General features: G+C 40.8%; 1 protein-coding gene across 6 annotated transcripts in view; it reads left to right on the top strand.

Annotated features, from left to right (window-relative positions):
- The first annotated feature begins 923 nt into the window (after nucleotides 1-923).
- Nucleotides 924-14821, top strand: part of cntrl (centriolin) — a 79261-nt gene continuing 65363 nt past the window's right edge. For 3 of the 6 annotated variants that reach the window (XM_045225813.1, XM_045225817.1, XM_045225815.1), the window contains exons 1-5: nucleotides 928-1190; nucleotides 2446-2678; nucleotides 2796-2926; nucleotides 11323-11453; nucleotides 11615-11756. In XM_045225813.1, the coding sequence (XP_045081748.1) occupies nucleotides 2453-2678; nucleotides 2796-2926; nucleotides 11323-11453; nucleotides 11615-11756 (630 nt within the window). In that variant the 5' untranslated portion in view covers nucleotides 928-1190; nucleotides 2446-2452. Of the gene's footprint in view, nucleotides 1191-2445; nucleotides 2679-2795; nucleotides 2927-11322; nucleotides 11454-11614; nucleotides 11757-14821 lie in introns of those variants that run through there. The other 3 variants (XM_045225819.1, XM_045225816.1, XM_045225818.1) reach the window with 3 other exon arrangements.

The following is a 14821-nucleotide window of genomic DNA, read 5'->3' on the forward strand; positions in this document are numbered from 1 at the left end:
CGAAGGAAATTGAGGTTGTGGTGGCAGCTGCTGAGAGGTATTTGGGTGTGTGAGACTTGACATCAGAAGAGTTACAGGGAGTGTTAAGTGGTGGCGTTCCATCATCTCAGGTTGAGGGCATGAGGTAGGAATGAATATATTGAAATAGTGGAGTGGGGTGGTGTTAATAATTAATAATAATTTGGAATTCGTGAGTGTAGTGTTAGATGGTAGGGTATTTCTTTATTTTATTTTTCAAGCAAAATATAAGGGAGTTGTAAACCAGTCTAGTAGGTGGCGGTAATGCAACAAATTGGATGCCAACCGCCGTTAAACCTCATCGAAGAAGAAGAAGATATTAAATCCACAGAAGAAGAAGAAGCGTCCTGACGCTGACTGCAAGTCACATGATACAAACATGAAGAACGCGCCAACACGAATGTAAATGGGTGCGTTCGTAAATTCGTAGAGTAACTTATGAATTTACGAACGCTCAACAACAGTTGAATATGGCCGGTATCAGTCAACGTCGGCAAAAAAAAAGCGTAATAAATTGTTGCCAGCAGCACAGTTACAGTCACCAACGCTATGGATAACATGAAAACAGCCTAACCAGCTCTGCTAAGGCGAGTGAAATGGTCAGAGTGAGGTGTTCTCTCATTTGTCTGGAAGTAGCTAGCAAGCTAGCCAACGTTAGACAGTTAGCTTGGGTGCTTGACTGCCGTTGTGAGGTTAGAACGCTCGGATCAACCGTACTCCTCCGCCAGAGCGTCCAGTGTGCGCGCTCTGAACGCTCAGAATTTACATACGGACAATCTGACAACGCTCTGAATTTACGAACGCCTGGCGTGAACTCTGGCACTCCAGATTTAATTTACGAACACACCCATAGTTAGCTCGCTAGATATAATTGTAGCTAATTATTCTAAACCACATTCTTGTAGGTGCATTTTAGGTAACTAGCTAGCTAGTAGACAATTTGACATTTATGTTACTCCTAGACTGGATGCACCTGGTTGGGCATCAATGTTTATTTTTCTGAAAGGATATAAGGTCTTTCGTCAGGTTGTAAAGTGCTTTGTATTGCTTTGGTTACTATGGAGACAGTTGGGTAGCCCGAAGGATTAGATAGCTACACTAACGTTAAAGTAAGCTTGTTGGCTGTCAAATTCCCACACACAGGACCGAGGATCACAAACATTCACAAACATGTGAGTTGATAGCTAACGTTAGGCATTAGAGCTTGGGACTATAGCTAAGGTTCTATCTGCATTTTTGTCAACATTTAGTTATTTACATTCTGTTCAATGTTCTCTACCTATATAGCGACAGTATAGCTAGTAGCTAGTTACTCTAGCTAAGTAACGTAACCCCAACTCATGTTAAGTTCAAAAGAATACTAGCTAGCTAGATAAAAATTGCTGACACCATTCAAATCAATGAGGGTTCAGAACTTTAAAGCCAATAATCTCAAAATCATATTTTTGATAGAGCCTTAACGTTACTAGCTATAGTCCCAAATGCTCGATATTGTTAACGTTTGTTGCTAGTTGGTTTGACTTGTGTAACGTACTGATGATATGACTAAAACTAATTCGTAACGTTAGGGTAGGCTACGTTAATCAGCTAGCTAACTAAGTAACAAGCTAGCTAATTAACTATCTTTGCTTCTACTAGCCAGATTAATTGGTTTTTGTTTGCTGGAAAGCCCTGATACGACTCAGCTATCTAGATCTTAAGACTAGCTTCATCCAACAGTCACTAGCTAATTTAGCTAGCTAGATAAAATAGCTAACTAATTAATTTAGCTAGCTACATATCCACATTCAGCGAATGTCCATGACAAATGACATAAGCCTATCTAAATACACATTTATAAATTGATTAAAAGACAGACAAGGCAAGGGAACTTGGCTTTTCTAAAACCACAAAGGTGTAACGTTAAGGACACAAAGTTATTTTGCTGGGTGAGGGTGTTCCTGCCTGTCAGTGTTATCTTCTCTTAATGGGTAGCCTAGCTACAGATTGTTACACCAGAAAAGGACGTGATTTAACCAAATATTTTTGGTATCCATTACTGGGAGTTACAGGTTAGGTACTGTTTGGTGTAGCACAGATAATGTTTGACCAATCTTAGCGATACGGTCTTCGTCCTCGATTTGTGGAAACATGAGTAAAACGGACCCCCTGCAACTGGACACGGACATTTTATGAGACTCCTGTTTCCACGAATCTAGGACGAAGACTGTATCGCCAAGCTAAGGTTGGTCGAAAATTCTCTGTGCTACACCTAACAATACCTAACCTGTAAATCTTCCTAAAATATATGGTTAAATAACTGTCTGGTGTAACAATCTGTAGTTAGGGGTAGCCGTTGAGGCTGACCATTAGCTGTATAGTAATGTTATTTTTGGTAAGTGGTTGGCACACCAGTATACTAACCAAAACAAATCCCCCACTTCACAGCTTCACAATGAAAAAGGGGCTTACCCAGAGGATCTCACCCAGGAGAGGAGCTAAAGCAAGCTTAAGGATACAGAGTCCAGGCTCACCACTGTCGGACCCTTACAGCCTTACTCCATCTCCCACCCGTTTACCTCTCCACCGGACAACCCACTCCAAGATGGACAGTAATCACCAGTTAGACATTACTTATGCAAATGAAGATTGGCTACTCGCAAAGACTGTGGCCATTAAAGGTAGAGAAGGACGAGTCTGGTCAAAACATTAGCTAGCTACAACAATTCCTTTAATGTATTGCTTTCCCCTTTGACCTGTTTGGATGAAACACTCTCTTTTTGGTCATTTCGGCTTAGATGAAGAGAGTATCCAGGGAATCAGATATATCACAGAGGACCTGATCTCGAGGCTGACCAAGCAGGACAAATTAGCCTTTGTACGGTCCCTGAACCTGGCCATAACAAAGAGTGGAGACAAGAAATTCAAGGTAAGAATTATGTAATAAAACTGAAATATCCTTTTACATCAGTCGAATTTAACAACCACCAAAACAGCACCACATAGATCAGTGGAGGCTGGTGACTTCAACAATTTAGGAGGATGGGAGACCCAAGGTATAGGAGCTGACCGCACAGAGACAACAAAGCTTGTTTTCAAAATCGTCAAAGATAAATTATTTTAACCCAAAACATTTAATAAAGACATTTATAGTAAAATATAATGGGGAAGGGAATGAGAGGGCTACTTTAAAGTTTGGAACGAATCAGAGCAGTGATTTAAATTAGGTTTGATTTCAGTGCAGGACAGGGGTTGAGGTGTTCAGAGTAGGGGTGTGCCGATCTCGTTGTAATTGTATCTGTTTTATCACACTTGATACTCGTAATCGGATTTACTCGTGATCGGAAAACCCAGAAGTGCGCTTTAAATGCCGGTAAAGCCTATACCTCAAGTGCGCATTACCGTACTATCACTCAGAGCGCATCTCACAGCGCATCGTTATGTTCCTTCACACACATTGTTCAAAGGTAAATGACGACAGATGAAAAGGCACATGATTTACTTACTTAGTTATCAAGAAAATAGGCTTATAAATATCCTAATGCATGGCTGGCTACTACTGCCTGCATTTATTCCCGATTTAGATGAAGGTAGGCTAATTCGCTTGCCCCATAGGCCTTTATTGTTTCACTTTCGAGAGGAGCTTTCTCTCCCGACACTTATGCCACAACATTTGTACAATCAAAATAAACTATCTACATTTGTCATTTAATTTTCTAATGATCTGTCGCTCGGTTAATATACCTGGGCGAGGAAAAATAATAGCAAGCAAGCATGGGCTTAGATCATGACATAACGGCAGACGTCGTCAGCAATGGAATAATTATACGGACAGACAAAGTAGACCTACTAAACAAAGCCAAGTAGACAGAAAAAAACAACCATATGGCCTCAGCAAAGTTGGCTAGCTTGAACAGCAATGACTAGCTACGGATTCTGATTCATACATGATATTTGGAGAAGGGGAGACTTGTGCCAGCAGCAGGCTCAACCAATACGCGGCCCGTTTCTTTACAGACAGAAAAACGAGCCAATAGTTGTTTAGAACAGACAGCGCTTCACACTGTTTGAGTAAAAGAGCGATGCATGCTGGCAGCTGAAAGTACAATTTTCAGATAATTGATAATTAAAAAAATACTTGTGTCATAATCGTATTTGGAAAATTCGCCATATGCGTTACAATACTCATTTTGTCTGAGAAGGTATTGTGTCGTGGAATCTATGGGGTAAATACAACTGTTGTTTTGAGGGAAACATTTCAACCACATGATTCAAATCAAATGTAATGTGCTGAATACAACAGGTAGACCTTACTGTGAAATGCTTACTTACAAGCCCTTAACCAACCAGTTTTAAGAAAAATAAACTAAAGTTTAAAAAGGTAACACAATAAAATAATGAGGCTATATATATGGGGTTTACCGGTACTGAGTCCATGTACGGGGGTACATGTTAGTCAAGGTAATTGAGGTAATATGTACAGTACCAGTCAAACATTTGGACGCACCTACTCATTCAAGGGTTTTTCTTTATTTGTACTGTTTTCTACATTGTGGAATAATGGTGAAGACTTCAAAACTATGAAATAACACATGGAATCATGTAGTAACCAAAAAAGTGTTAAACAAATCAAAATATATTTTATATTTGAGATTCTTCAAAGTAGCCACCCTTTTCTTTGATGACAGCTTTGCACACTCCTGGCATTCTCTCAACCAGCTTAATGAGGAATGCTTTTCCAACAGTCTTGAAGGAGTTCCCACATATGCTGAGCACTTGTTGGCTGCTTTTCCGTCACTCTGTGGTCCAACTCATCCCAAACCATCTCAATTGGGTTGAGGTCGGGTGATTGTGGAGGCCAGGTAATCTAATGCAGCACTCCCATCACTCTCCTTCTTGGTCAAATAGCCCTTACACAGCCTGGAGGTGTGTTGGGTCATTGTCCTGTTGAAAAACAAATTATATTCAAAGGTATTTCATAGTTTTGATGTCTTCACTATTACTGGACAATGTAGAAAATAGTTTTAAAAAAAACTTGAATGAGTAGATGTGTCCAAACCTTTGACTGGTACTGTACATGTATATAGGGGTAAAGTCACTATGCATAGATAATAAACTGTGAATAGCAGCAGCGTTAAAAAAGGGGGGTCAATGGAAATAGTCTGGGTAGCCATTTCATTAGCTGTTCAGCAGTCTTATGGCTTGGGGGTAGAAGCTGTTAAGGAGCCTTTTGGACCTAGAATTCGCGATCCGGTACCGCTTGCCTTGCGATAGCAGAGAGAGAACAGTCTATGACTAGGGTGGCTGGAGTCTTTGGCAATTTTTAGGGCCTTCCTCTGACACTGCCTGGTATAGAGGTCCTGGAAGGCAGGAAGCTTGGTCCTAGTGATGTACTGGGCCGTACGCACTACCCTCTGTTACGCCTTGCCGAACAGTTGCCATACCAGGCAGTGATGCAACCAGTCAGGATGCTCTTTTTGAGGATCTGAGGACCCATGCCAAATCTTTTTAGTCTCCTGAGGGGGAATAGGCGTTGTCGTACCCTCTTCACGACTGTCTTGGTGTGTTTGGACCATGACAGTTTGTTGGTAATGTGGACACCAAGGAACTTGAAGCTCTCGACCTGCTCCACTACAGCCCCGTCGATGAGAATGGCGGTGTGCTCAGCCCTCCTTTTCCTGTAGTCCACAATCATCTCCTTGTCTTGATCACGTTGAGGGAGAGGTTGTTGTCCTGGCACCACACTGCCAGGTCTCTATAGGCTGTCTCATCGTTGTCGGTGATCAGGCCTATAACCGTTGTCGTCGGCAAACTTTTGTCACCAATTGGCGACATTGTAATGCGAATATTCAAAAATCTGCATAAAGAAAATATGCGTATTTTACCACCAGTGGTGTGTTTCCGCCAAACTGACTTGTTACAGATAAAAATCAGTGCATGATGACATAGTGCACACAAAATGTTCTTGTACGTTTTCATGTACCGAATAAAAATCAATGTGTTTCCATCGCATTTTCAACTCTACTGATAGTTTTGTCACAATAACTGTTTCGTTAAATAGCAAATGTGGCTACTCTGGTCTTGGCACGTGCGCTCTAGCCAACCGATACAGTGCGGGAAGGCTGTCTACATAATGATTATTATTACTTTCACCACCCTGTGAAGTTCATCATAAGTTATTTAATCTGTAGCCTAATAAACTGCATGGTTTCCTGAATCGTAGTGGTTGACCACACACCATATCATCGCGTGACTCCAAGTTTTTAAATCAATATTTGCTCACAGCGGTTAAGAGCGTTGGCCCAGTAACCAAAAGGTTGTTGGTTCGAGTCCCCAAGATGACTAGGTGAAAAGTCTGTTGATGTGCCCTTGAGCAATGCACTTAACCCTAAGAGCGACTCCTAAATGACTAAAATGTAATTTTCTCGCATAATTAATTTTACCGACACAAAAACATCCCACCGTGTCGAACGACAATAGGCTGGGCACAGCACCTACTGGAGAATTGATGTATCCTCAGCTACCCTTTGGTCTCCCATTCAGGGTTTTAACCAAGCCCTGCATAGCTATTTGTCACTGACTATTACCAATGTGCTATCGTGAGAATGATTAAGAGATCTCCACTAAAAACAAAATAGATTCACTGTTGCTATCAAAGTCATTCCAAAGGGTAGGTTTACAGAGCAAATGAAATGTGACCATACTTTATCACTCATGTATCATCAATATTTAAGCCTATATAGCATTTGCAAAGTCATCAACAGCTATCGTTTCAATTCAACCCAGAATTCAACTTAAATTGACAATACAATAGGGTTTCAAGCTCTGGTTGATTTTTAAATTGTATGATATGTAGTGATATTGAAATGTACTTGGTTGTCAACGCAACCAAATACAGTATCAACATTTGAAGGAGATGTATCTTCTGCTTGGATAGTTCCATCTGTGCACGTTTCCAAAAATCTAATTTTAACCTAAAATCAAAGTTAAAGAATAGGACTAAATCAAACTTTATTGAAATTTAATTGATTTAGTCCTATTCTTTAACATAGATTTTTGGTTGAGATTGAGACGTGAATCCAACATATCAATTATTCATTTGTAGAAAAACTGGAATTAAAGACAGACTGTCAGTGGCAGAAGATAAATCCCTTTTAAATGTTTATATTTGGTTGTGTTGATAACCAAACACAATTCAGTATCACTTTTGAAATACAATGAATAGCCTATCAACTTGTTGATAAGTTAACAAATGATATGTTGGTTTCACGTCTCCAACTCAAACAAAAATCTAAGTTAAAGAATGGTATTAAGACAGTGGCTCAGATGGAACTATCCAAGCAGTAAATACATCTCCTCCTTTAAATGTTGATATTTGGTTGCGTTGTCAACCAAACACAAGTCAATATTACTTTTGTAATACAGTAAATAGCCTTAAGTTATCTTAAAAATGAATGTAACATTCAACCTTAAAATTAGTAACATCCATGGCCACATTTTGAGGTTACTATAACTACATTTTTTCTTATCTAATGATATAAAGCGTGCATGTTCAAGATCGCATGCATTCTGTAGGTTGTTGCAGGTCTGTGGAGATCTTCACAATTGCTGTAATAATCTTCACATAATCTTGAACAGTATTGGTCACTTGCACCATGTACAGTGCATTCGGAAAGTATTCAGACCCCTTGACTTTTTCCACATTTTGATACGTTACAGCCGTATTCTAAAATTGATAAAATTGTTGTTTTTTTCTCATCAATCTACACACAATACCCCATAATGACAAAGCAAAAACAGGTTTTTAGAAACTTTTGCAAAGTTATATAAAATAAAACAAACCCTGACATATCAAATTTACATAAGTATTCAGAACCTTTACTCAGTACTTTGTTGAAGCACCTTTGGCAGCGATTACAGCCTCGTGTCTTCTTGGGTATGACGCTACAAGCTTGGCACACCTGTATTTGGGGAGTTTCTCCCATTTCTTCTCTGCAGATCCGCTCAAGTCAGGTTGGATGGGGAGCGTCGCTGCACAGCTATTTTCAGGTCTCTCCAGAGATGTTTGATCAGGTTCAAGTCTGGGCTCTGGCTGGGCCACTCAAGGACATTCAGAGACTTGTCCCGAAGCCACGCCTGCTTGTCTTGGCTGTGTGCTTAGGGTCGTTGTCCTGTTGGAAGGTGAACCTTCGCCCCAGTCTGAGGTCCTGAGAGCTCTGGAGCAGGTTTTCATCAAGGATCTCGCTGTACTTTGCTTCATTCATCTTTCCCTCGATCCTGACTAGTCTCCCAGTCCCTGCCGCTGAAAAACATCCCTACAGCATGATGCTGCCACCACCATGCTTCACCGTAGGGATGGTGCCAGGTTTGGCATTCAGGCCAAAGAGTTCAATCTTGGTTTCATCAGACCAGAGAATCTTGTTTCTCATGGTCTGAGAGTCTTTAGGTGCCTTTTGGCAAACTCCAAGCGGGCTGTCATGTGCCTTTTTACTGAGGAGTGGCTTCCGTCTGGCCACTCTACCAGAAAGGCCTGATTGGTGGAGTGCTGCAGAGATGGTTGTCCTTCTGGAAGGTTCTCCCATCTCCACAGAGGAACTCTGGAGCTGTGTCAGAGTGACCATCGGGTTGTTGGTCACCTCCCTGTCCAAGGCCCTTCTCCCCCATTGCTCAATTTGGCCGGGCGGCCAGCTCTAGGAAGAGTCTTGGTGGTTCCAAACTTCTTCCATTTAAGAATGATGGAGGCCACTGTGTTCTTGGGGACCTTCAATGCTGCAGACATTTTTTGGTACCCTTCCCCAGATCTGTGCCTCGACACGATCCTGTCTCTGAGCTCTACTAATTACTTCGACCTCATGGCTTGTTTTTTGGTCTGACATGCACTGTCAACTGTGGGACCTTATATAGACAGGTGTGTGCCTCCAAATCATGTCCAATCAATTGAATTTACCACAGGTGGACTCCAATCAAGTTGTAGAAACATCTCACGGATGATCAATGGAAACAGGATGCAGCTAGCTCAATTTCGAGTCTCATAGCAAAGGGTCTGAATACTTATGTAAATAAGGTATTTCTGTGAGTTTTTTATACATTTGCAAAAATATAAACAAACCTGTTTTCGCTTTGTCATTATGGGGAAATGTGTGTAGATTGATGAGGAAAAACATGTATTCAATCAATTTTAGAATAAGGCTGTAACGTAACAAAATGTGGAAAAAGTCAAGGGGTCTGAATACTTTACTGAATGCACTGTACTTTCAATGTGATCTCAACTGCAAACCAGGTCATTTGGTTCTACTATTAGATGAAGCACAGTGGTAACATGAATCTGACATTGTATTCCTATTTAAACTTTGCTGTGCTTTTAAATGGTTGAAAGCGCAGTGATAGGCATTTGGGTTTCAACTTTAATTTAAGTTCCAATGCAGCCAGTTTTATCTCAATATCAAATCACTTCTGGGTAATAAGTAAGTACCTTACTGTGATTGTCAATTAAAATGACCAAAAATAATAAAAAATAACAATTTCTCAAGCAATACTTTTGCTAGGGCTGACTGGGGGTGGTCTATTTGGCGAGATGAAAACTAGCTGTTATTGGCAGATGTTTGGAAGCCTCTTTCTTATTGGTCTATTCAAAAATGTACCGCCTGGTGTTGTCACCAGGCAGGCCAAAACTTCACCCCACCAAACAGGCAGAGTTTTCAGGCGGTCTTTTCAAACAGCTCTTACACTAAAAGGGCATTGTCATAATTTTCACAATTTCACAGTATTATTACAACCTCCATAGTGTGGGAATATATATATATATATATATATATATATATATATATATATATATATATATAAAAACACAGGCAGGAAAATCATTTTTTGGACTGCACTGCACCTTTAACCAAGAATCATAGTTTTTGGTTGTGCTTTTAGATGGTTGAAATCATAGTTGAATGTCCAATATGTTACCACTAACTTTTGGCTGTCTTTTTAAGTGGTTGAATATAGGTTGTAATCTCATTGATCAACGTCTCAACCAAATATTACCCAGCTACCATGTTGAAATGACGTGGTGTGCCCAGTTGGATCAAAGTAGCCCGTGAAATGTTCCTGAATGTAGCCCTGATCATCCACATACCTGACGATAACTAACAACTGCGAGTGACAGATGTCTGTGGTTTCATCCATTTGCCATGCCAAAAAATTTGCTGCGTCAACCTCTTTTAATCATCCTTTTAATGGATGATGCGATGAAAATGATCAAATCATTCTGAATTGATTTTGACATCCCAGAGAAGACAGTAGAAATGTCCATATGCTCAGCTAGTAAAATATTGTAACGGCAAGTACCTCTGCAAGCTCCTTGTAGTTGGTATTGTTAGCAGAACATTCCCTCATCTGCCCCTTGCTTCGTACCGCAACGAGCCACTCATTGCGGGATGAAGCAACATGCCCCCTAAAAGCCAACTCTTAAATGCCCCAAAATGAAGTATCACTGTTTCTTCTTACCTTCTCGTTGTGTTGCGCTGTTTAACCAGACCTTCCTCCATTACATGATTGATGCAGCTTTTTCCCAGACGCTTGAATCTAATGTGGGCAATGAAAGGGGTTCTTCAATTTAAAAAAAGCCACTACATTGTCGTTAGCGTTAGCTAGCCATTCTGGCTGAGAAAACTGGACTCTGGTAGCTAGCTAACTACTTGCTACTAAAGTTAGCAGGGCAAATTGAAGAAAATGGCACTACATCGACACAAAAATAAAGATCTAAAACCAAGAAAACAATATCTAATCTACCACCTCCGTCTCCTGTAGTTTGAAGAAACTAATTTGAATTGAATAATATCCAAAAAAGGCTGAACTATCTCAATCGATCCAACAATGTCACCAACTCACCAAACTTCTAAATCACACATGCGTAGTACAATGTTCATTCTCTGATCCTTTGATTTGATGGACAACATGTCAGTTCATACTGCAAAAGCTTTGATGGGTTGGAGGACGTCCTCTGGAAGTTGTCATAATTACCATGTAGGTCTATGGAAGGGGGTGAGGAGCACGAGCCTTCTAGGTTTTTTGTATTGAAATCAATGTAGCCAGGGAAGGACGGACAATAGCTGTCCTCCGGCTACACCATGGTGCTACCCTAGAGGGTGCTGTTGAGATTACTGTAGACCATTGCAAAACAGTGTGTTTTTTAATCAGGTATTTGGTGACGTGAATATATTAAATGTATTAATGTTTATTATTAAATTTTTTACTGAGTAGAATGTTCCTCCTGTGAGGAGCCTACACTGACATCGATACAGACGTAATACAGTGGCATATCTTCTGTTTCAGTTCATTGAGAATTTGGAGAAGTGCGAGCGCCTGCAGGTCCTCAACGTCAGCCATAATGTCATTGAAAAAATTGAGAAGCTCGAAAAGCTGCACAACTTGCGGGAACTACATGTCTCTAACAACAGAATCCAGTAAGTACAGCACACTTAAACAACACTCAAACAATTAATTTTATTAATGTACTCTGCCATTGGATTAACAGCCTACGTGTATCAAACATTTATTACGATTGCTAATTGTAAAATAGTTTTTTTTGATAAAACATTTAAGAAACTTTTGTTTATTTCTGCAGTAAAATTGAGGGCCTAGAGCACATGGCAAGTCTTCAGCTTTTAAATCTTTCCAGCAATGACATTGAACATGTGCCTCTGTGGCTGGCTAAGAAACTCAGATCACTCCAGACTTTAAACCTTCAACGTAACAAGATCTCTTCTGTGAGTATCTCTGTGTTTTTCTCTGTCTTCTTCATCATGCACTTAATTTAGCCTGTTTCTAGCTTTCCAATTGTAGCTAGTTTTTGATTTATATTTTATTCAGGTCAGGGGCGTCATTTCAGCTAAACCTAAGGTATGACAAAGTGACGGGGTGGGGGATAAAAAAAAACATTTACTGCATTTCTACACAATTTAAACTCTAAAATGCAATTTGGAGAACATAAATTATCACTTTGTTGCAGTAGCTTCATTCACCTCAGTCAATAGGGGACTTAACATTCTACAAACACATGTCATACAAGATTTAGCTGCCTGCTACGCACTAGCTCAGAACCAGGATTAAAACTCTAGTTGAGTTTCATGTCAAGTCAAACAGCAGTTACCTAGCCAAAGCCATGTACTACAGCCATCGTTACCTCTGTAATGTGTTCAGAAAAAGTCACGCTGTTCCCTGCAGCTGCGTCAATGTGCTCTCCAAAAAGCCAGCCAGCCATACAAACAGCCTTCCCTCCCTCTCCCAGGCGTCCTCATGGTCCTAAAGTCAGCGGCCCCATAAAACAAATCCCCATAAAAATCTGTCAATTTAAGCTAGAGATATATTGGATGCGTTTCAATCCACCGCTTATGCCGACTTCGTACTTCCGCATCTGCGGTGAAAGGTAACAGAGCTATAGCGGTGTTTGTCAGACCATGAGACGTCCGGAAAATCTGTCTTCTCACAAAATCTTCTGAACGGTTTGGCCTAAAAACTATTATGACCCCTCTATGGAAAGATAAGACTTTCTCAGTCACTACAAATATACATGTGTCCTTCCTAACTCAGTTGCCGGAGAGGAAGGAAACTGTTCAGGGATTTAAAACAGAGTTTAATGGCTGTGATAGGAGAAAACAGAGGATGGATCAACAACATTTGAGTTACTCCACAATACTAACCTAATTGACAGAGTGATAGGAAAGAAGCCTGTACAGAATAAAAATATTCCAAAACATGCATTCTCTTTGCAACAAGGCACTGAAGTAATTCAGGATAAAAAAGAAACGTAATGGAGCTAAGTACAGGCAAAATCCTAGAGGGAAAACCTGGTTCAATCTGCTTTCCTCCAGACACTGGGAGATTAGTTCACCTTTCAGCAGGACAATAACCTAAAACACAAGGCCACATCTACACTGGAGTTGCTTACCAAGAAGGCAGTGATTGTTCCTGAGTGGCCTAGTTACAGTTTTGACTTAAATCTACTTGAAAATCTATGGCAAGACCTGAAAATGGTTGTTTGGCAATGATCAACAACCAATTTGACAGAGATTGAAGAATTTTGAAAAGAATAATGGGTAAGTGTTGCACAATCCAGGTGTGGAAAGCTCTTGGAGACTTAACCAGAACGACTCAACGCTGTAATCGCTGCCAAAAGTGCTTCTACAAAGTATTGACTCAGGGGTGTGAATACTTATGTAAATGAGTTATGTCTGTATTTACTTTTCAATAGCAAACATTTCTAAAGATGATTTCACTGTCATTATGGGGTAAACTATTTCATCCATTTTAAATTGTCTGTAACAACAAAATGTGGATTAAGTCAAGGGGTATGAATACTTTCTGAAGGCACTGTTTGTGGTTATACATACATACATACATACATACATGCATGCATGCGTGTGTATATTTCCACACTGAGGATGGAATAATACTGTGAATTGTGAAAATTATGATAATACCCTTTTTATTGTAAGTGCTGAGCGATTAGTGCTTTTTGAGGTCGGTTCAGTTATTATTTAATTCCAAGTCATCATCTCATCTCTATAGAACTGCTGCCTGCAGTGGGGAGAACAAGTATTTGATACACTGCCGATTTTGCATGTTTTCCTACTTACAAAGCATGTAGAGGTCTGTAATTTTTTATCATAGGTACACTTCAACTGTGATAGACAGAATCTAAAACAGAAATCCAGAAAATCACATTGTATGATTTTTAAGTAATTCATTTGCATTTTATTGCATGACATAAGTATTTGATCACCTACCAACCAGTAAGAATTCCGGCTCTCACAGACCTGTTAGTTTTTCTTTAAGAAGCCCTCCTGTTCTCCACCCATTACCTGTATTATCTGCACCTGTTTGAACTCGTTACCTGTATAGAAGACACCTGTCCACACACTCAATCAAACAGACTCCAACCTCTCCACAATGGCCAAGACCAGAGAGCTGTGTAAGGACATCAGGGATACAATTTTAGACCTGCACAAGGCTGGGATGGGCTACAGGACAATAGGCAAGCAGCTTGGTGAGAAGGCAACAACTGTTGGCGCAATTATTAGAAAATGGAAGAAGTTCAAGATGATGGTCAGTCACCCTCGGTCTGGAGCTCCATGCAAGATCTCACCTCGTGGGGCATCAATGATCATGAGGAAGGTGAGGGATCAGCCCAGAACTACACGGCAGGACCTGGTCAATGACCTGAAGAGAGCTGGGACCACAGTCTCAAAGAAAACCATTAGTAACACACTACGCCGTCATGGATTAAAATCCTGCAGCGCACGCAAGGTCCCCCCTGCTCAAGCCAGCGCATGTCCAGACCCGTCTGAAGTTTGCCAATGACCATCTGGATGATCCAGAGGAGGAATGGGAGAAGGTCATGTGGTCTGATGAGACAAAAATAGAGCTTTTTGGTCTAAACTCCACTTGCCATGTTTGGAGGAAGAAGAAGGATGAGGACAACCCCAAGAACACCATCCCAACCGTGAAGCATGGAGGTGGAAACATCATTCTTTGGGGATGCTTTTCTGCAAAGGGGACAGGACGACTGCACCGTATTGAGGGGAGGATGGATGGGGCCATGTATCGCGAGATCTTGGCCAACAACCTCCTTCCCTCAGTAAGAGCATTGAAGATGGGTCGTGGCTGGGTCTTCCAGCATGACAACGACCCGAAACATACAGCCAGGACAACTAAGGAGTGGCTCCGTAAGAAGCATCTCAAGGTCCTGGAGTGGCCTAGCCAGTCTCCAGACCTGAACCCAATAGAAAATCTTTGGAGGAAGCTGAAAGTCCGTATTGCCCAGCGACAGCCC

Source organism: Coregonus clupeaformis, chromosome 16 (assembly GCF_020615455.1).
Source record: "Coregonus clupeaformis isolate EN_2021a chromosome 16, ASM2061545v1, whole genome shotgun sequence".
Taxonomy (NCBI): domain Eukaryota; kingdom Metazoa; phylum Chordata; class Actinopteri; order Salmoniformes; family Salmonidae; genus Coregonus; species Coregonus clupeaformis.